The following is a 24,184-nucleotide window of genomic DNA, read 5'->3' on the forward strand; positions in this document are numbered from 1 at the left end:
ACTGCCATTACAACACCTTCTAAATGACCCAATAGACAACATCTCATTCGAATTATCCTTCTGAGTGCTAAGATCGCCCTACCCGTGTGGGAACAGAAACAACTTCTCGCTCGAACCCAGGCTGGGAAGAAACTGGGCGTTGGGTCAAAAGAAGCTGGAACCATGAGAGCAACTGCAGCATGAATTACCTGGGCAAGCTAACCGCGATGTCAGGCAGTTTTCTCCCAACTACGAGACTCAGGGTGACCCAAAGACAACATTTCAAATTATCCCTTCTGGATGAATAAGATAGGCATCAGGAACAGTGACTCCCCCCAACACAAAATGGAAAGCAAACCCACTGGGCCATACAACGTTAAACCTGAGAGCAACTGAAGGAATTACCTGCAAGCTTAACTGCTTGCATACTCAGTGAGTTTTCTCAACTTCCCGACCAGCAATGACCCAATAGACAACATTTACTGTATCCTCTGAGTGTATAGAAATCATCAACACACAATCACGCAGGAACAGAAATAAATTTCTGACTCACGCCAACCAACCCAGGTCTGCGTGAAATCAGTCATTACAAGTCTAAAAGAAGTTGGAACCCGGAGAGCAACTTTCAGTCCAGATAACTGCTTGCATACCATGAGCTTCCCAACTTTAGCAATGACCCAATAGACATTTGATGAATTTATCCTCTGAGTGAATAAGTAGAAATCATCAACACACAATCACGGTGGAACAGAAATAAATTTTGACTTCAACCCAGGTCTCTAGTACTAAACATGGCCAAGTCTAAAAGAAGCTGGAACCTGAGAGCAACTGCACTGTTTCAAGCCAATGCTTGCATACCAGCTCTGCAGTTTTCCTTAACTTCCGACCAGCAATGACTCAAAGTGCATTTTGCTATCCCTTCTGAGTGAATAAGATTTCCAGGCAATCACGTGGAACAGAAACTAAATTTCTGACTCACGCCGATCGAACCCATTTCTCAGGTGGAAAGTATATATACTGGGCCATACAATCTAAATGTATGGAACCTGAGAGCAACTGCACCCAAATATATGGGCAATAACTGCTTGCATACCAGCGTGTGTCCCAATCCCGATATATAGACAATATTTCATATATATCTGGAGTGAATAAGATAGGAATACAACATACAATACGCAGGAATAGAAATATATATATGAATATATCAGGTATGGTATATATATATATATACTGTGTATATATGATATCCCGAGATATATATATATATATAGTTAACTGCTTTATATATATATATATATATGATATATACTAGTGTATATATATATATTTCTGATATAAGATATATATATACATATCATATATATATATATCCCTATATATATATCGAACTCAGGTTCTCAGGTGATATATATACTATCTACTGTCACTTTTAGAGGCATTGTGGCTAGCTCTGCAAATACATAAAAGTGACCAGTACGACTCTATATCTACATTACAGCCTAAAAATCCCAATAAAAACAGTCAACACACTTGGCTAGGATGAAATAAATTTCTCGATCATCGCCGGGATCGGGTCTGTTCTCAGGTCTAATATATGAATTCGGCAGTTGAAACTGATACACTGTATTTCAAGAAGCACCTGGCAATGCCAACTTTTATCCTTCTCATTCGGTAAGTTTGGCAATCATGACCTCATTCTGCGGAACATTTCTTGGGATGTGGGTTCATTCCACTGGGCCATACAAGTTGGGGAAAATCATCAAGTTAGCTTGCCCAGGTAATTCTTGCATTTGGTTCCAAGGCTTTAGACTTGTTGGCACATAACATACATCCACCTGAGAGATATATACGGAGTATATATATATGTTACACGTGATTATATATGATATATATATATTCACTCATATATATATGAAATGTTGTAATATGACAGTGGAAAACATCTGGTATGCACAGTTAGTTTCAGGTAATTCTTCCAACTTTTTGACTTGTATGGCCCAGTGGGTAACGCCCTTGTCACTTGAGAGAGCCTTAGGTCCAAGTCAGAAATTTATTTATGTTACACGTGATTGTATAGTTGATGATTTCTATATATATAGAATATAATTCGAATGAAATATGTCTATTTATGCTGAGTAGTTGTATGGCATGCAAGCAGTTAGCTTGCCCAGGTATCCCGGCATAGGTTATTATTTAGACTTGTATGGCCCAGTGGTAACGCCTTATGTCCACCTGAGATATAAATATATATAAATATATATATTCCAGCACGTGATTGTGTGTTATGATATATCTTATATAGAAGGGATAATTCGAATGAAATGGTTGTTATCATATATATGGAAGTTATATATATATGCAATGTATTGCCCAGGTAATTCCTGGGTGCATATATATGTTATCTTTTAGACTTGTATATATATATTTCCATGATATATATATATATAGAAATTTATATATATATATATATATTACATATATAATATATATATTTATGTATATATATATAATATGTATATATATTATATAATATATATAAATATATATAAATATATATATATGTATTTATATATATGTATTATATATATATATATTATATATATATACATATGTATATATATATATATATATATTTATGTATATGTATATATATGTATTTATGTATATGTATATATATGTATATATATATATATATATATATATATATATATATATATATATATATATATATTTCATATATATATATTATATATATATACACATATACATATATATATATATTATAATATATTATATATATATATATATATATATATATATATTATATATATATATAATATATATATTATATATATATACATATATATATATATATATATATATATATATATATATATACTATATATATATAAAACAAATGCCACGAAGGAAAGTGAAACAATTGAATTAGTTTGCTAGCCTTCCAGCTTTTTCACCTTTACTAGCAGACTGGTGTGTCAAAAGGCCCAGCAACCACCCGCTGCTTCACTTTCCTTGTAGAATGAATTTTATCACATCACCGTGATTCATATACAAGCATTAAGCTATGAATGTCCTTTAATATCAATTCACTCTACCTTGGAAATAATATATTTTCATATATGTTACCCATAGGGGAATTTCTTTTCGTTGATAATAAGTTTGTCAAGTCTTGTGGGCTCGAACCATGGAAGACGAGAACTCAGGACTACAGTAACGCTCATTAAACAACACGGCCATCAACTGAGGTATTCATCAATAAGTTGACACCGACTCCTGCCTACAAATCACTGCCGAACTCAGGTATTTTTAATTAGAATCAATGTCAACCCACCTGTACTTGATGGCTGTGCAGTTTAATGCACGTCACTGCACGAGTAATCCTGAGTTCTTGTCTTCATGGCTCAGCCCACGAGACAACGAATTTATTATCAACTTAAAAGTTCCCCTTCAGGTAACATATATGAAAATGTATTATTTCAGGTAGAGCAAATTGATTGAAGAGCCCCCGGCTGCCTCTTCCAAACACGTGTGTGCGCCGTGTGTTCGATCAATCGTCATCATCGAAGTGACAGGACAAAGCCAGCGTCTCGCTTTATTTCTCTACAGGAACGCGATTTCCAACCATACAATATTTCCGTCTATTTCTCCCTAAGCATTGTTGTCTTAATGTATGTACAATCACCCTACTTGCATTGCCATGCAAGCATTCTAATCATGTACTCATAATGTTCCAACGAATCTTCTGTATCAAACTGTATGTGTGTTTCTGTTCGTGAAGACGTCAAATGTCTCTCCATTTCACATTTATTATGCTACTGCATTGTATCCATTAATCTGTCTTGAATCTCAAGCAATTGGCCATATGTAGAATTTCCTGGCCGCAAGTAGTGGTGATTGTACATACATTAAGACAACAATGCTTAGGGAGAACAGACGGAAATATTGTATGGTTGAAATCGCGTTCCTGTAGAGAAAGAAAATGAGACGCTCATGTTTTGTCCTGTCCATTCCGATGATGACGATTGACGAACACACACGTGTTTGGAAGAGGCAGCGTCGGGGCTCTTACAGGATATTGAAGGACATTTTTGTAGCTTAATGCTTGTGTATACATATACTGTACACACACACACACACACACACACATATATATATATATATATATATATATATATATATATATATATATATATATATAGTTAATTCGTGTAAAAGGCTGGAAGCCATCATATCTCAAAACTGGAAAGATGTCTCCTTAACTGTAAATATGACAACGTCGCAGAATGCGCTGAAATCAAAATTAGGCAACAAAAATTCTTTGGACCATTAAGATTATCTTTACACACTGAAACATATCCCAGGATTTGATTAACTATAACTATTCAGATATCTCCTGGCTTATCTCCAATCTTATTACTGAAGTTTATTTAAAATTATGAGATTGCATATCTACTAATGCAACTGACTGAAACAATGATATATAGAAATTTAATAGGATCCTTACAGAATTTGGGGATTCCATACATGAAGGTTTGTCATAGTATGAAGGCACAACTTCCAATTAATTAAATTCACTAGCAAACAAATTCTCAATATAAATATGAATTTCAGTTATTACTAAGCATGAGTTAATTTCTGAGACTAAAACTTGTGCACAATATTTATACCTCTAAAACCAAAATTGTCACCAGCTTTATCTACTGGTAAAATATCACAATGATAATGAATCTACTTAATTTTATTACATACATTTATAGAACTGGAAAGTACTTGGATAAAATTTAGCTGTGATTGCTTTAAACAGTTTGGTCTTCCATTCAGTAAATTGCACAGTATGAATACTGAAGCTACGTATGTATGTATATTAGTTATCTTATTATTAACACTGATGATCAGATTTTCTATACATAATTTAGGCATACATTTAAATTTAAGTCAAATTTAAAATTACTAATTAAGAGGCAAATTTTTAAATAACAATTAAGAGAACTGTCATTTATAACTAGGTTACTGTTATAAATGGTTATAAAAATTATCTTCACATACCATTTCTACCAGGAATTTCATGAATAACTAAATACAAAATATAAAAAAAAGATAGATACTGTATTTCGTAAATGTGATGAATGGTTCCAACCAAAAAGGGCAATTATCAGCATCTTGAGGATCCCTGTGTTTAAACTCTCTCTCTCTCTCTCTCTCTCTCTCTCTCTCTCTCTCTCTCTCTCTCTCTCTCTCTCTCTCTCTCTCTCTCTCTCTCTCTCTCTCCCAAACCCTTCTCTCTCCATTCATAACTACACATGACAAGAGGCACAACAGGTCAGGAGGTCAAGCCAGGACAGAAATCGGGATCTCGCTAACACCAGCATCATCTTAGGAATGGAACAGAATATAGAATTTAGGCAAATGCCAAGCACTGGGACCTATCATTCGGCACTCTAAGGGAAACTGAGAGCAGAAAGGTTTGAAAGGTTAACAGGAGGAAAAACCTCACAGTTGCACTGAAACAATTGTTAGGAAAGGGTGGATAGCAAGATGGAAGAATGTAAATGGAGTTATAGACAAAAGAATGAAAGGGGTTGCAGCTAGGGGCAGAAGGAATGCTGCAAAGAACATCAAGTAATGCCTACAGTGCACCGTGAGGTGCACTGATGGCACTATCCTCCAATGCAATGGGGTGCATCATATTAGGTTCCAAGGTGATAAACCACTGTATTACTGACCACACAATATTTTTTAACTTCACTGATTCAGTAATAAAAGGGTTTTCCACATTCCTTACATACAAAGTTTGTGTAAGGTATAAAAAATCACACCATATTCTCTTTTTTTCTGTCAGGAAGAGATGCCTATTTTTGAAGAAAGCGGCCTAAAACGATTCCTAAACCAGAGTAGATTGTTCGCCATCCAGACATTCAGAGGAAGAAGATTCAACGATGATGTAATCAAAGATTACAGTAATCTTTGCTTACATCAAGAACTGTTCGATTTCAGAAAAGTAAACCTTAATGTAAGATTCAATGTTTAGATTTTTTATATGGTTTTTCTACAGTTACACAAGTATGGTAATTTTTGCTAGCAATATACTAATTACTAACTATTCCTAATACTACCATAAACATTAGTATTTGGATACAGTAATACTGTACTACTATTACTTCAGGTTCTGTGACAACTTTTATTATTTTCACTGCCATTTCTATAACTGTTAAAAGTGTTCTTACCAAACCTTTTAGTAACTAAGAAAAATGAGATATACTACATACACACATAATATATATATATATATATATATATATACACAGTAAGCCCTGTATTCGCGTTCTCACGATTCGCAGACTCACGCATTCGTGGGTTTCTCCATGGAACATATCTACCCATTATTTGCGGAAAATTTGCCCATTCGCGATATTTTTCACTGAGAAATATTCACTAATTACTGTATTTTCAGATAATTTTTATGAATAAATGCACTTTTTGTGATAAAACTACTAAAATACTTAGGTATAAGCATTTTTACAAAGTTTTTGTTGTGTTTAAACTATCAAAATGGGCAGTTCTAAGTGTTTTTAGAGGGGTTTTATGTATTCGTGGATTTTAGCTATTCACGGGGGGCTGTGGTACCCAACCCCCGCGAATACGGGGGTTCACTGTACTGTATATATATACATACACATAGTAAACCCCTCGTATTGGTAGGGAATGCATTCCAGCCCCGCGAACAGTTAACCCTTAAACGCCGAGCCTCTATTTACAAAAGTGTCTGCTGTATGCCAGCGGGGTTTGGGAGTTAGCGCCGAAGCGGAAAGGAAGTTTTTTAAAAAAATCACAGCACGCTTAGTTTTTAAGATTAAGAGTTCATTTTTGGCTCCTTTTTTTCTCATTGCTTTAAGTTTAGTATGCAACCATCAGAAGTGAAAAAAAATATCATTATCATATATAAATATTGGAATATATGAAAGTGCAAAAAAAATGTCATATATAATTGTATACAAATCGTGCTGTGAGCAAAACGGTTAAAGCTAATGAGCTATTTTTTTCATTGTATTGTACACTAAATTGCGATGATTTTGGTATAAAAAATTGTAAAACGATCAAAGCAACACGGAGAAAATATTATCACAAAATGATGCATGAATTTGTAACACGCGGACGTAAAAAAAAAAGTAAAAAAAAAAAATTCACCATAAATCGAAATAGTGTGCTAGAGACTTCCCGTTTGTTGCAAAATGAAGGTAAATGATTGAATATTACTAGAATGTAATAGTTTTAGCTTAAAATTGCATTTTTCGATCATTTCGATCGAGTCAAAGTTGACCGAAGGTTGAAATTTCAGCACTTATCGTGATTTATATTAAAATGTCAAAACTGAGAAAAGCTACAACCATGAGTTATTTTTTGTTGTATTCTACATGAAATTGCGCACATTTTCATATATAAAACTTTATGTAACGGCTAATATGAAACGTTGCAAAAATTACGACAAAGTGACTAAAGAAATTCTGAGATTTTCAGCAGAGTTAGCGCGCGCGGACATAAGGAAAAAGTTTTTTCAATAATTCACCATAAATCAAAATATTGTGCTAGACTTCCCGTTTGTTGCAAAATGAAGGTAAATGATTGAATATTACTCGAATGTAAGAGTTTATCTTACAATTGCATTTTCGACATTTCGGTCGAGTCAAAGTTGACCGAAGGTTGAAATTTTGGCACTTATCATGATTTATATGAAAATATTTCAAAACCGATAAAAGCTACAACCATGAATTTTTTGTTGTATTCTACATGAAATTGTGCACATTTTCATATATAAAACGTTATGTAATGGCTAATATAAAACGGTGCAAAAATTACGACTAAGTGACTAAAAAATTTCTGAGATTTTCTGCAGAGTTAGCGCGCGTGGACGTAAGGAAAAAGTTTTTTCAAAAATTCACCATAAATCGAAATATTGTGCTATTCTCGTTTGTTGCAAAATGAAGGTAAATGATTGAATATTACTAGAATATAAGAGTTTTAGCTTACAATTGCATTTTTCGACCATTTCGGTCAAGTCAAAGTTGACTGAAGGTTGAAATTTTGGCACTTATCGTGATTTATATGAAAATGTCAAAATTGATAAAAGCTACAACCACGAGTTATTTTTTGTTGTATTTTATATGAAATTGCGCACATTTTCATATATAAAACTTTATGTAACAGCTAATAGAAAACTGTGCAAAAATTACGACAGTGACCAAAGAATTTTGAGATTGTAAGAGCCTGACGCCGTCTCTTCCAAACACGTGTGTGTTCGTCGTCCATCAGAGTGGCGAGACGTTTGGCGTCTTCACAAACAGAAACATACACACAGTTTGATACAGAAGATTCGTTGGAACATTATGAGTACATGATTAGAATGCTTGCATGGCAATGCAAGTAGTGGTGATTGTACATACATCAAGACAACAATGGTTAGGGTGAAACAGACGGAAATATTGTATGGTTGAAATCGCGTTCCTTTAGAGAAAGAAAACGAGATGCTCTTGCTGTTTTGTCCACTCCGATGGACGACGAACACACGAACACACGTGTTTGGAAGAGACGGCGTCAGGCTCTTACAAGATTTTCAGCAGAGTTAGCGGCGGATGTAAGGAAAAGTTTTTTCAATAATTCACCATAAATCGACATATTGTGCTAGAGACTTCTTGTTTGTTTGCAAAATGAAGGTAAATGCTTGAATATTACTAGAATGTAAGAGTTTTAGCTTACAATTGCATTTTTACCATTTCGGTTGAGTCAAAAGTTGACCGAAGGTTGAAATTTTGGCACTTATGAGTGATTTATATGAAAATATGTCAAAATTGATAAAGCTACAACCATGAACTATTTTTGTTGTATTCTACATGAAATTGCGCACATTATCATATAAAACTTTATGTAACAGCTAATTGAAAACGGTGCAAAATTACGACAAAGTGACTAAAGAATTTCTGAGATTTTCAGCAGAGTTAGCTGATGCTTTCTTTTGGGATAAGAAGAAATTCGGCGAATGCGCAGCTGGGTCATGCTTGTAAACAAAACAACAGCATGATCCGTGAACTCCCAGCATCCTCAAGGCGCGATTTAAAATTTTTCGCAAACGAGGCCTATAAGTATTTTTCCACGGATATTTAAAAAAACTTTTTGTAGTCGACGTATTTTACGTCCACTTGGCACCCGACAGACAACTTTTGTCAACGTAAAATACGTTCAGTCGGTGTTAAAGGGTTAAAATCCGCAAATACTTGCCATCCCTCCTCTAAAAATGCTTACAACTGCCTATCTTGAAAGTTCAAATACTAAATGTATACTTAAAGTATCAGACTACATCAAATATACCTTAAATTATTATTCTATTACTGTATTAATCTTTGAAATTATATTATTAATATTTCAAAGTCATCTTAACATTAGTATATATATAAAATATATACATACATACTTTTGAGCCTTCAATAAAGCTTAGAAAGAAAGAAGAATATGATATACATATATATATATATATATATATATATATATATATATATATATATATATATATATATATATATATATATATATATATATATGTATATATATATACATACATATAGATATATATATATATATATATATATTAGTGTGTGTATAGGTTCCCCATCATACTTGGTCAAAGGAGGGGGGTTTTGGGAGGGTGAAAGAGCGATGCCAAATGTACTTTCCTCATTGTTCAAATAAGGCTATTGAAGACTCCCTTTCGATTCTTTAAAAAAAAAAAAAGAGGCTTTATTTAGAAAACATCTCATTACAACTGAGGGCAGTTTTATGATATAATATTGTTAGAAATAAAATATGAAAATATTAATTAAGACAATGTGGCAACGCTTTCCTCACGTGTTGCCATATCTGCATTTACCCTAAGGTGATGGTGAGGAAGAAATAATTATAGTTTTGGGTCAGTAGCCTTGGTTTAACCCATTCCATTAAAGGACCTCTAGGTCAACACAAGGAACAATGGATATCTCCCCAAAACAAAGCATCAGCCCTCAAACAAATGAATAATAAATTAAAATGAGCCCTTTAATTCCTAAAGGTACAACAATGTAACTTAAAATAATAAAGCATAGCAAAACTATAGCATAAAATAATGATAATTAATGAATACTATACTTGCATTTAAAAAGTAAGAGAGAGAGAGAGAGAGAGAGAGAGAGAGAGAGCATTTCCAATGTACAGAGATTATTTTTCAAATGACAACTGTGCAATTGTTAAACAACCTCAACAATGTGTAAAATGCAAGAAAAAAACCAGAGAAATGAAAGAAGAACTCTGCTGATTAAAAGAAGACAAACAAGCCTTATAATTAATGGAAGTGATGTGAAAAAACACAGCAGTCCAAAATTATGAACTGGTTTAAAGGAGGGAGAGAGTTACCTGGTGGCAGTTAATATTTAAATTTCATTCAATTTAAGCTCACATATATATCTTCATTTATGATAATGTTTCTAAGAGAAGAGTTAGCACTAAACTCTGTTGTTTACAAGAGAAACAAAACCAGGAAATACCAAAGAGGATTATAACAGGTCAAGGTCTTAAGAAGGAGAGGGTATCCACAATCCACGAGTAAGTTAGAAACTAAGATATGTCAACGGTGTAAAGCCACTGGGGGTTCCCTTTTGAGCAAGTACACTAGGGAAACTATAGTATATCTCATTTTTCTTCTTAGTTACTAAAGGTCTGGTAAGAACACTTTTAACAGTTATAGAAATGGCAGTAAAAGTAATAAAAGTAGTGCTATGTATGTTATGAAACAGTGAGTTAACGTGTTTCTTTCTTGTTCTTCTCCAACAGCCAAATGAAGACCAAAATACTGAAGGATTCATAATAATTTGATTAAAATAAGAAAGAAAATGGAAGGGGAATGTGAAATATCACATATGGACGAGGAGCAACACGGATGAAAGGCAACAGAACAAGTAAAAGTCAATAATGGAAGAGGGAAGTGATGAAGTTTACTAGACAAAAAAAAAAAAAAAGACAGGCACATACTTTAATATTAATTATAAGTGATTCAGTATTAGACTTAAAATTCCTCCATATTTTCCTTGTAATTACTTAGTAGAATTTGATGTGACCCCATTTGTGTGTGAAACTAAACGGTTTCTCCCTTACAGTATCTCTTGTAACTCAATGTTTCACTAACTTATGAATTCTCATCCTATGGTGATCCTATTAAATATTATCCAACTGGTAATGTTTTCATGAAAACGTTTCATTTCCCTTGAAATTGTAGACCACAAGCTATCAATTTTACCATTTGTTCACTAACATTATCTTTCAATTGTCTATTTTCTCATGTGAGAGCACAAATTCTATGAGCAGAGGTGCCTCAAAACTTAAATAGTTCATCCAAGGGGACATTAAAAAACAAAAATACTTTAGATCACAGGAATGTATAAATCAGTTTATCAAAAATATTCATGAACAAGCTGGTAGCAGTGCTTTTTCACAAACCCACCACAATGAGGTGTTATTATTCTATCATTACTTCTGTAGAGCACAGTATAGGCCAATTTGTAACCCAAATTGGAAAGGCAGAAAACAAGCTTTAGGGCCCAAGTAGGAAAAAGCAGGCCAGTACAGAAAGGGTTTTTGAGAAGAAAAGAATAAAGTCAGAGAAAAAAATTGGAAATAAAATTAAGTAAAATAAGACAAATTACAGATATTCTGTGAAGTGAAGACTCATGTCAGATGGATCAATAAAAACTGTTTTACACCTAGTTGAACTTCTGAAGCTCCAATGATTCAACTTGAAGCTCCAATGATTCAACTAAAAGATTGTCAAAAAATTATTGCAACTTCTAGAAAGCTCTGTAGTACTGAACCTCTCAGAAGAAGAGGTAAGAGTGTTAGGATTAACTACATATTTAGTACTATGTAGTGTATGGTATTCATGGGAAGATAGCGCTTTGTTGGCCGAAGAGCTTCAGACTGTCCTTTCGATGGGCGGAGTTCAATTCCATGGCCGGCTGATGAAGAGTTTTATTTCTGGTGATACTATAATGTTCCACAATAAGCTGTAGGGTAGTAACCAATTGGTTCTTAGCCACGTAAAATAAGTCTAATCCTTCGGGCCAGCCCTAGGAGAGCTGTTAATCAGCTCAGTGGTCTTAAAACTAAGGTATTTTACTTTTTTACCATGGGAAGATCTGAATGTAGGGGGTGATCAGTTAAGAAATATTTTACACCATGCACAATGAGTTATTTGAACAGTGGTACCAGAGACTAATAAGATTAGGAATCAAAAACTTAACAGAAGCCAAAGTTTATATTCAATAAGTGTCACCTGCAGATGACCAAACAGGGGAACAATATTTAAAACATGGAAGAATAAAAGAAAACATTTCCTGAGAACAGACAGGTCTCCAAAAACCTCACGAGACTTTTCTCAGTATACCAATTTTTTTGCGTTACTGAAGAGAAAGACCAGACGTTTTTTTAAAGTGAATCTGCTTTCATGAATGGCACCTAGAATTTTTAAGTACAGTATGTGAATGAAGCTAAAGTAGTACTGTGTACAAAAAGATCTGGGTAGGTCCAATATCCTGAATGTGTCAACAACCACGATTTGAGTTTTCTTAGGGTTCTCTATACCCCATAATTTGCACTATACACTAATTTTACATAAATCTCTGTTTAGAGATTCAGTAGTTATAGATCTACTCTACTCATATGGGACTGCTACAAAAAGACTAGCATCACTTGCAAATGCAAAAAGCTAGTTTGCAAAGCCAAACCACACATGGTTATCATATTTAGCTCAAGTACTGGGCCAAGAACACTACTCTTGGGAGCACCAGAAATTCAGTTCATAGTCACTATTTGTCAAAGCCCATTAACTACTACTCTACAACCTATGGTTCAAAATTTAGTAATACTGTGCAAGAAATGGCCCACCAACACCAATCTGTCTAAGTTTGGAAAAAATCAACTCAGGATGATGAACAATTTCAAGAGCAGCACTGAAGTCAAGACCAATCATACAAACTTCTTGACCAGAATCTACGAATTTCTATGTAATAATGAAAACAAAGACCATTGCCAGTGAGGATGTTCCCAAATAAGGATGTTGTACCATTTAATTCCACTTCCCATATTAAGCTACTTTAGTCATGTTGTGTATGTTTGAGTAAAAATATTTCTATTATTGAACTTCCTAAGTAACCAACTTGAAAAAATATAAATCAGAGGCACACTAGCTTTCTTTGACATCCAAGGTGTCTGATTGAAGAGAATATTCCTTGCTCTTGCATGTACTGCAGCTAGGTTCTTCCTCTCAGATGGCACTTGCACACAATTAGACAGTACTGAACTGTTTTTAAAAGCATTAGTAAATTAACATTTAATGAACTTTCACCTGCTTTCTACACCTTTCAACTGTATCAGTGCCAACATCCATTTTTCTGTCATCAGCAAACTTATTTTCCCATCAACCCTAAGTTTACGTCGTTATTGAATATGAAGGCATAAGAGGCACACCACCTAAGATTTTAACAAAAGTCCTGTTGATAAAATATTCCATTACAGTCTCCTACCACATCTATGAAACAATCTTTTGTGTTACACTTTTGTCAACTGCTTTCTGGAAATCCACAGCAAATAAATGTCATGAATTTTATAATTTGTACCAAACACTTTACAGAGCAAGTTTCATGATGCTGGTCCAGTATGATCCTCCATAACTAAAACCTTGCTGGCTATCTCGAGTTACTTAGTTTGATTCTGGAAGGCTTTAGTTTACATCTTTGACAAGTTCTAGTTATCTTCCCAGGAAACAAAGTTGGCTAATAACCTTTAGTTCCATAGCTCCTCCCTTAAATGCTAGTGCAATATTGTGCAGTTTAAGAGGACTACGGAGTTACATTCTCAATACTCTTAGCGCTACAATAGACAAGTTAACCAAGAAAGGTTTTGACTGACAACTTAAAGATGAGGAACAGGGACATCCCAAGGTACTGAAACACTTCTTTGCCTCCAGCTAAAATGCAGAGGACCTAAAATTTAATAAAAGTGGAGACTACAGAAAAATTTGCAGTAGTTTTGATAATTTTCTCTCTCTCTCTTTCTCCCTCCAAACTTAAGTATTTAGTGACATATTCCTCACTTTCAGTGGCTGATTCTCAGAAACTATAGGATATTCCTATTAGCCAAAGATATTTAAAACACTTACTTCCACTACTTAAAGGGGGCAAGAAATCAAGTGCATTGTTTACACTAAACCTTTTATTTTAAGAACAGTATGAATGGAATGTTCACATATCTTAATTTTATCATTACTTCAAATAGTCAAGCTTATTAATGTGAAGCGAAGAAGTCAAGTTTTTAAACAAATATGTGGCCTAGGAAACAGCTCATAACTGTCTGATGGGTTTTCAGTGTCAGTGAAGATTACCTGACCACACACTACCATTTTGCACACTTACAAGTCTATTATAGCAGCTCACCGAAATTTCAAAGTATGAACATTAAGATTAAAAAAAGTAACCCATTGTACTGTATACTGCATGGCAAAATACCAAGACAAAGCTCAGCTCTGTTACAGTTACCATCATATTGATCAGCATTCCTCTTCATTCTAGTTGGCATAGTGTTTCACAACCAACATACTAAAATTACTCTCTGCGTGACATGTAAGGGTGCTTCTGGGCAGAGGCTACTTAATATAAAAGCAAAACTAACATTGTACATGTAATTCTTATATCCCAAAAATTTATTAGTGTTACACCAACTTAGAATTCATAGTAATGTTAAAATTTCAAATTTTTAAATATTATATTAATTCAAAATAACAGATTTTTATATAGTGAATAAAACAAATGCCTGGCAATGTCACTAATTTTACATTAAGTCCTAGTGCTCAGTTCAACTCCTTATCAAATATATACAGACCAAAGCCAGACCCAACACGTTTCAACTTCGTTATCATGTATCCAAGTTCTTTAATTGTGTCCACATGTTTCACCAGGATATGGTCATCAATGATGTGACACATATGACTGTCCCCTTTGTCTGAAGCCTTCTGACGAACTTCCAGTAAATGCTAAAACAAAAACAATAATTTTCTCAAATACAGAAATATAATCAAAATATCATATAGGATTGCTAGCTAAAATTGGAGAGAAAACCAAGACCAAATCAGTGGTACTTTACCCTCAATAAACTTGCACAATTTAACTTGCACAATTTTTGTTGAAGTACCACAACATAACTTAAATAAAACATGGTGGCCTGTCAATTTACTGAAGTGCTATGCTCTGAAAATAGATTTAAATGTAAATGTAACAGCTGTGTTAATTCAGTGAATGAATATTTCCTTCTAATAAAAACTAGAACTTTTCTTCACATCCTGCAAATTTCACCTTGGTTCTGGGAACACCCTTTCTACCATCCATTGACATACAACTTTATATTCATAGATGTTGAGCAATTTGAATCTTTTGAATCTTATACTGTATAAATTTGACTAAAAAATACAAAATTTACTCCTCAAATTTACTGCAGTTCAGTGGGGCAAATACACTTCATCAAAACAGCACTGAGTAAACAAAGTTCTCCAGTCTCTTTTTGCTTAAATAATCAATAGGAGGTGAAAGTTCAACAGATGTGTTAATTCTGCTTCTGTTTATTAGTTGCATTTTGTTTTGCTGAAAAAATCTCTGAAACTATTCTTATTCAAAATTAGTATCGGTCACCTTTCTCCAATTATTTTCTAAAAAAATCTATTCTTAAAATTATGCCTAGATGATTTAGTTTACCACCTTATTTTAATAAGCTTGGGCCAAGGTGAAGAGAAGACAAATGTTCCTAATCTTCAAAGGTACTGTATTACATGCACTATGGCAAGTATTCCCTACTTACATTACAGTTTTAGTAGACAGTAAAAAAAAAACCCTAAAAGAAAACTCAAAACATAAGATCACAAATAATTGCCAACTTTTTTCTGGTACTAGTATACATTGTTTGAATGCTCCATTATCTAAAATGGCTGAAACTACAGCTTTAATAAAAGGAAAGTGAGGAACATGCAAAAAATTCCTAAACAACATCTAGACTATTAAAGTGCAATACTAGGAACCTATTTGTGAAGCATTCCATCACCTTAACCTCTTTCTGACAAGTTTCCCATACACCCTTTTCCCAAAGCTAAGCTACACAATTTTCAGGTTAGTACTGAAATATAAAAGGCTACAGTCCAACTATCTGAAGATCATTATGTTATCTCAGGCATGCAACAAAATTACCATAGCTTTATTGTAAAGAGAATTATAAAACATCTCAGGAAATTTATTACTGCCATTGGAACTGCATAGAGCAATAATGCAAAGCTGAAGTTCTTCCTTACCTTAATAACCTATTTCAACAAAAGAAACTTCCCTTACCTTATTAACTTTCTTTTGCATATCCAGTGCATTAACGACATTGGGAAGAGCATCATTCTGTACCTTGAAAATCTGGGCAGATATATTCTGCAGCTCCAGACGGCCCCCTCTTTTGTTTTGATACTGAAAATCATTAATACTGTTCAGGAAATCGAAGTAAAAATTATTAGCAGTCTTAAAAGCGAATAAAAATCCCAAAGGATACATGTACTATTAAGAAATTCTTTCAATTCTACACTGGAATGCACTAAAGCAACTATATAATCACGCCTATAATTAATTTTACTTAAACTAAATAATTTAGTGCAGACACTTTAATCAGATTTCCAAAAAGATTAAATCCACTTCATATCCCGGAATGAGTAAATACATTAATTATGTATAGTACTTTTCATCTACTGATGGATATAGATACTGTAATACGAATATAACTTCATACAATTCCACTTGGAGATATGAAACTGTTTGAAAAAATAAGCCATTCACAATATTAAGCTGGTTATAACTTGCAATTTACAATTCATTATTTCTAGCAAGACTTTATATACCATTTCAAGTGAGACTCATATCGTAGTGTACATGTTTTGCACAATCAGCATTTATCCCTTTAACACCATAGTTCATCCATTACAATGAAAAGGAAGCTTTGTGTGTAACAATCGTAAGAACAAAGCTGCACAAACGAGACCTATAGAAAGAATATTGTGTTTGACTATCAACTACTGTGCATGCTGTAACAAGAAAACTTTAAACTTAAAAAATTAAACCCAATGTAAAAGCTTAATAAATTTACACACAATGTATTACTAACCAATCAAAAACAGACTATATTCAGTCAGATTCTACAAGTATATTTCAAATTTATTTCATTTTTACAAATATTAACACATTGGAAGCCAGATTCAAAAATAAAAACACATCAAGTATTGTACAGCTATAAATTACACTTAATTTTTCTCTAAGCAAATGCTAGATACTAGCTCCAGTTTATTTACCTCCTAACAACCTTTGGAAATCTCAGAAATGAGCTACATCAACACACTATTACTTCATGTCATCCTACCACACGAATGGCTGCAGACTACTGTCCAAGTTGCTAGTTATATCAAGAGAATGAAGTACCTATGTTCACAAGAAACATTAGGCAATGAAAGCCCGTTTCACCTGTCCACAGAGTTCCTAACTTTCTGTCCACAGCTCAAAGGTAAATTTTGTGCTTAAAAGGGGGAAAGAGAGGTAGGCACTGGGTAAAATATTGTTTAAGAGTTAAGAAATAGGTTTAATTCTGTGTTCGCATGAATGACCAATTTTTCAGCTAATGGCAAACAGCTACCTAGGAAGGACCAACTGATACCTTTCACTGCCATATCTGATGGCAGCAGATACCTGCAATAGAAATATTTGTTATTAAGACTATTCCCATATGTCCCAAATTATGTTCAAGTGATACAGGTCCAGTGTGTTTAGCCTGATAAATTTGTGGTCATGACATAACCTCTTAATAACAAGAATGATCCTGCTATTAACTGCAGTATATTCGATTGAATAATGGGGTTAGTTGCAGGCTGATTGAATGGACTTTCCTTGAAACTTGATAAACTGCAGAGTTTTGGGCAGCTAATACTGATCATTAATAATTATTCAGTATATTAAACCCATTCATATAGAACAAGCCTACAGGGGCCTTTGACTTGAAATTTAAGCTTCCAAAGAATATGGTGTTCATTAGGAATAAGTAAGAGGAAGTAAAGGGAAAGGGAAAATGAATGAATGCAAAACTGAATATTGCAATTTCCTTTCACATTCTTTTGTTTGTTAATTCATTAAGTACCCAAGCTAGAAATACATTGTTAAGCAGCTTGTTTATAAATGCTATGAGACTGAAGGAGATATGCCTTGGCACTGCCCAGGATGAATCAAGGGTGTGGTTATATCAGCAGAACAATTACTCTCTCTTTAGAAGCATTCTGAATATGTCCTTGTAGACAGTAGCTATAAAATTAAGGGTCAAATGTTAGCAAGGGCAAGCTATTTCTCTTTTGCTTTGTAATATCTAACATGACTGCTTCACTGCTTCTACTGAAAGTAACAAACAAAAATACAATGAAACATGCAATAAAAAATATACTTATTATATTATATGGCAACATTAACTTAATTTAACACAAGAATTACACTGATGTAGTGTGTCATCCAGAATACATAATTTACATCACTGCACATAACTCCTGCAACAGTGTGTGCTTGTGTGTGTGTGTGTGTGTGTCTAAAAGAGTGAAAGCAAGAGACACTAGCTATTCTGAGAGAATTTCAGGTTTAGACTCATACTGGTGCAAAACTGTATCCACTAATATCCTCGCTTTTTAATCTGATTTGAAAGCCACTTTCATGCTGTAATAAAAGTGCCATTCCCTAAAACTGACTACAAACAACTCAGGGTGTGTAAAACTTGAAATTTTCCTGGAAGAATGGCGCCTAGAAACAATGAACATATTCCTAAGGGTGAAGGACAATTACTTGACCCTTCTCAATTTATAAATCCCAACTACTTTTGAGTACCAATTATACATGAAAAAACAGTATATACCTTCATGAGAGTCTCTGCATGGTTGTTTGCTACCCTGCTGGCCTCCTCAAAGTATTTTGAAAAACCTGGAAGTGCGACATCATCTCGGGCGAAGTGGTGACTCTGAAAAAAACAATTGTGCATAAGCTCTTTACCGAAATATTTAAAAAACTATAAATATCAGTGAAACCCTCACTGGGACAAAATTCATTTATTTTTTTAAATATCCCCTCAGAATGAAAGTAAACTAGTTATTTTGGCATAAACACTGTTCTCCATACGATTTAAGGGTTGATACTCATATAAATTGATTCGCTATTTTGTCTGTTAAATTAGGCATCGCTCCAGTTCTTAAGCAAACAAGAATTTTTACGCATCATCCATAAAACTATTTACTTCCCATTTTCCTTTTATACACTGAGAGAGAGACACTTACTTGCTTTATTGCCATTGCATTTACATCAAACACAAAATACCAATCCTAAATTAAGGCTGCTGGAGAAGTCCTGTGTAGTGTTATGTTCTTTCTTACATAGTTTTATACTGCAAATGTTTTAAGTTCCATGCTTAGCTTTTCACACATTTACTCATTTAGTACTGTACCATCATAAGGAACAGATAAATTCACACAAAATTTCTGTAATGGTACACAAAAGTTCAAGGATGGAGGCATTGGAACAGAAGCATCAGAGCTCCATTCAAATACCTAATGCCAACTTCTCAATCCTAGTAGCTAAAAGTGAATGCATAAAAATTATTTAATCTAGTTTCTATAATGCCAAAGTCTGGGAAACTTTTAGCCATTCAACACTTACGAGAGAAGAAAGAGGGAACTGTAGTAGTTGAACATCAAGATGCAAAATATTAGTTCAATCCAAGTCTAAAGGTGAAACTGAGAAAACACTACAACTGCACTAAGGAATACAGTAATAGAGACTGGACAGCAAAATGGCAGAAAAGCAGCTGGAATGGAGTTAAGGTTAAAAGGCATACACCTACAAACTGAAAGGATGCTGCAAACACCCTTTAGTATTGCCTACAGTGCACAGATTGCATGAATCCCACCCTTCCTTTGGAGGAGTTAACGGAAGTATTTTTCACTCCCTCTCAAGAGCCCTAAACAAATTGATCTAGGTCCAAAAAGCACTTAATCCAGTTGTCTGCTATCAGAAAGTACAGTAGCATTGGCTGCATATAAACTGTTGACCTCAAGCTTTGTTTACTGCTTTACCTAGCTACCATTGGAGAAACCTACTAAGGGATTCGGAGCTGATGAAACACTTTTTCAGCAACAACTTTTTACCAAAGCATCGGATAAAGGTGAAAGTTGGCAAGTGTATACAGGCAGTCCTCGGTTATTGGTTTTTCAGCAACAACTTTTTACCAAAGCATCGGATAAAGGTGAAAGTTGGCAAATGTATACAGGCAGTCCTCGGTTATTGGCAGGGATTCCGTTCTGGGGTGTGATGATAACGAAAATCTGCGATTTCCGGCGCCCTTCAGGTGATTTTCCCGGGCTTATGGCGACGAAAAGCCGATTTTCAGCGCCTCTGTTAGGTATGTATTGGTGCCAATACCTAATTATCGGCTCCGATAAGCGGAAATCGGCGATTTTCGGCGCCGAAAATTGCAGATTTTTGTCGCTAGACAAGCCCCATAAAACCGGATCGCCATTAACTGAGCCTGCCATTAATTTTCATCATTAGCTGTAGAATATGTGGTAAAAATTTGAATCAAATCCATTCAATCATAAGGTAGCAACAGTCACTTATTTACTTTATAATGGGACCTTATGGCATTGGAGCTCCCTTTAAAACTCTAGCGAAACCTATGATGAATGAGTAGCATACTACTCCTCCTGACTACAATGAACTAACCTAGCCTAGTCTAACCATGTTGATTAGCCTATTTCTTATCCTACATCAACTTACCTACAACTAACCTAACAGTAGCCAAACTGTTTTTAGAAGAGTTTGAGTAATTACAAGTTTAAAATGTTAATGATCCTCTCTTGATTAATGAGAGGTGGACAAGAGGCTAACTTCATTGCCCACTGTGGCTATGTTAATTCTGCAAACAGGTCCAAAAACCTCTCCTTCCAAACTTCTAAACACCATTGTTACATATGTTTCAGATAAAACTAACACGGCAAAATACTTTACACCCGCACTGCCTTTCAGGCAGTTCTGATGGTTTTTGTAAGTTTCATACCATTGTTGTTTTCGGAAATGCTTAGTTTTCAACTTTAAAAAAAAAAGTCGAAGGTCATTGTTCGGAAGCCTCCAGCCAGCATAAAAAAATATTTTTCCCCATAGTTTTCTTTTGTTGTTTCCTGATGTTATTATCTTTGGCAAAACTATCATTTTCCGATTGTCACTACCTCAATATAACCCAACAATGTGGGTGATGCTACTTTTTTAACGGTCACTTTAGAACATTTCTGCTTTCAGTTTGGTTGTGGCAGAACGGCACTTCACGCCTTATCTGCATTTTCAAAGATTCTTGGCAAGCTCATATGATCTGGCAGGTGGTAATGTTGCACTGCACGAGCTAGCCACAGGGGTTACAGAAAATGAGCAATGTGGGGAAGGTAGTAACAGAAAACGAGGTTATATAGCTGTATCATATGTTGGTAACTTTTCAACATTTATCAACCATTTTATAACCTGTATCGTATGTTGGTAACTTTTCAACATTTATCAACCATATCTCCAAAACTATTAATTAGCGAATGGGAAAGATGGGGGTATTTTGAACTCCTCTCATTGCGTACTACCTATCTGTGGGTTTCATAGTTGGGTTGCAGACCGGGTGTAAAGTATAATACCACAACTAACTCGACAATATTATGTACCCATTTCCTTTCTTGCTAACACAAATTTCAGTTGCTCACTTCAACCCCAATATTTTTGGGCCTTTCCTCTCAAAACACTAGGCTTCATTCCTTAATCTTCCATGGTTGAACAAAGGAAAGGAAATATCAGGTATATACCCTGATTTGTCAAATATTAATCATTAAGTGCCTTATCCCCCAAAAGCTTGGCCGACATTATCATTTACCAAGTGGCTGGGTGAATGTACGTTACGCTAATACAATATCACGACTATTTACCCCAATGGTGCATCGAACAATGCATAATAAGACCGACTTCCCCAATGATTGGGGTCATAAAATACATTAGCAAATGGCGGGTTGGGATGAAGGCTTTAGCCTTGGACGAGCTGCGAAAGACAAAGCACTGGGCAATTAAACTTTCCTGTCACGCAGCACAATGGCTGCCAATTAGTTGAGGCTACATAAGCTAAATCACTTTCCTAATTTCCGCTTGCATAGTACGTTAACTCATTCATTATCCTAATGCAACTCCATACATCATGTTTACTGCATTTCTCTTACACGGTTTAGCCAAAAGCCTGGGAACTACCAAGTCCACGAACAAAGTAAACGAAAAGAACAAAGTAAACAAAAACTTCTCCGTCACTCACCAAGTTCGTAAATACATAGCTTATATGTAGCTGCAGGTTGATGTGGTTGTTCAAAGCCGCTTCACAATCCTCATGGAAGTTCTGTCGTATAATACTAGACATCGCTCAACAGTTAACATCAACAGATAGAAGTAAAAAAACGCTTGCCGACTGTTCACTCTCTCTCAGCTACGCTGTGAGCCGTCGACTGACGCAGTCTCAGACTCAGACTCCATTTCCATGTTTACAAATAACAGCTGATCTGTCACGTGACTGCAAGGACGCGCTAAACAATAATTTTGAGATCGTTGCTTAAACTGGTATTCGGCGTTAAACTACATAGAAGCTACTGATTTTGAGGGAAAAAGCAGCAGCAAATAAAATGGAAATTCAGTCTGATTTTAATATTTTACACGAAAACACATACCATCAAGTTGCATCTGCATGCACTCGCAATGCACTTTTGCTCATGCAACAGGTGCTGCTTCTCATACATGCAAAGAAAATCAGCAATGTTTGCAGAAATAATACGTATGATCAAAATCGGTATCTTTTTGAGACGCTGAAATATATATATCATAATCACATTTTCACTTGTTGATTTGCTGATGCATTTTTACCGCTGATTGAAAAAATTTGAAAGCAAACGCTGTTGGACATAAAAACATCATAGGCACTGCGTGTCCATGTAAGGAGAAACCATGTCTAATTCATGTTGTCATGTTCTTATGAACCACTTTCTCTTCACTTAGATGTTGCTGGGTTCGTTCTATTCACCCAGGCTTGAGAATTAGATAAGCGCACTGTACCAAGAATATATTTTCATCCATTTTCATGTGAAAGTAGACTCAAACTAGATATATTTGATTGAAAAGCAAAGTTAACCTCTAAACAGAATAGTCATAACACGGTACCATCTTCTTCAGCTTAACCTTTCAATTAGAGAACATTTACATGGGGTAAAGCAACTCAAGCACTTATATCGTTGATCTTGTAACATAAACTAGGCCTATGTTTTACAGGAGTGATTACAGCATTGTAAGTTACGTGTGGATCGTCTGAATAGACCTTTCTCACCATATACCAGTGTCATCCCTCTCAGATTCTTCACTTTTGAACAACAACTACTCAAATGAAGTTTCATGTTCTTGGTTAATGAAGTACAGATTAACAGGAAAAAAGGAAATGTTGAATTGTAATATGAATATATACATATGTATGTATATATATATATGTGTGTGTGTGTGTGTGTACACATTCTTTTATAGCCTTTCTAATACTTGCTTTTTCTACATCCTGGAGAGGCAGAGTAAACTTCTGAAGTTTAGAAGTAGTGCATTTAATGGAAAAGGACGTTTCGACCCTCCAGGAGACATTTTCAACTTCACAGATAAGCAAAACTCATGGTCTCATGTACGTTATGCAAGAAATAACCTAAATATTAAACGTAGATAATATAAAGACCAAAATACATTCCCCGTTCTCTGCTTAAATTGCCACTTAATGATGAAATTCAACTCTGAATACAGGAGACTCGAAGTTAGAAACATTATCGCGGATATCCTCTTCCTAAAAGACAGCTCACTTGTTATGATATCCTACAGACAAAAGTAATAAGAGACTTGGAAGGAAAAGTAACATTCTAGATAAAACCCTTCTGGGAGCAGATTAAATCAAATTGTTACATTTCAATATAAAGAGCAGGTGGAGCGAC

At 34.6% G+C, this 24,184-nt stretch overlaps 2 protein-coding genes across 4 annotated transcripts in view; one reads left to right on the forward strand and one right to left on the reverse strand.

Annotated features, from left to right (window-relative positions):
- LOC136828032 (E3 ubiquitin-protein ligase trim-21-like) overlaps nt 1-11,036 on the forward strand; it is a 20,208-nt gene extending 9,172 nt beyond the window's left edge. For 2 of the 3 annotated variants that reach the window (XM_067085696.1, XM_067085697.1), the window contains exons 5-6: nt 5,840-6,010; nt 10,852-11,036. In XM_067085696.1, the coding sequence (XP_066941797.1) occupies nt 5,840-6,010; nt 10,852-10,893 (213 nt within the window). In that variant the 3' untranslated portion in view covers nt 10,894-11,036. The remainder of the gene's footprint in view (nt 1-5,839; nt 6,011-10,851) is intronic. The other variant, XM_067085698.1, reaches the window with a different exon arrangement.
- A 3,229-nt stretch (nt 11,037-14,265) lies between these two features.
- Nucleotides 14,266-22,762, reverse strand: LOC136828033 (ferritin, heavy subunit-like). Its single transcript, XM_067085699.1, has 4 exons — nt 22,492-22,762; nt 19,027-19,128; nt 16,440-16,562; nt 14,266-15,100 (listed from the first exon to the last, which is right to left on the reverse strand). Exons 1-4 carry the CDS (start codon nt 22,591-22,593, stop codon nt 14,918-14,920), a joined length of 510 nt encoding a protein of 169 aa, XP_066941800.1. The 5' UTR covers nt 22,594-22,762; the 3' UTR covers nt 14,266-14,917.
- Nucleotides 22,763-24,184: the final 1,422 nt, after the last annotated feature.

The sequence above is a fragment of the Macrobrachium rosenbergii genome, chromosome 42, assembly GCF_040412425.1.
Source record: "Macrobrachium rosenbergii isolate ZJJX-2024 chromosome 42, ASM4041242v1, whole genome shotgun sequence".
In the NCBI taxonomy this organism is placed as follows: domain Eukaryota; kingdom Metazoa; phylum Arthropoda; class Malacostraca; order Decapoda; family Palaemonidae; genus Macrobrachium; species Macrobrachium rosenbergii.

Excerpts from the sequence above, each read along its gene's own strand:
- LOC136828033 (XM_067085699.1), bottom strand. The coding sequence starts at position 22,593 with ATGTCTAGTATTATACGACAGAACTTCCATGAGGATTGTGAAGCGGCT. Across the intron at positions 16,563-19,026 it reads ATGCAGAGACTCTCATGAAG|TATCAAAACAAAAGAGGGGG; the intron begins GTATATACTGTT and ends AATGATTTTCAG. Across the intron at positions 15,101-16,439 it reads TGCAAAAGAAAGTTAATAAG|CATTTACTGGAAGTTCGTCA; the intron begins GTAAGGGAAGTT and ends TTTTTGTTTTAG.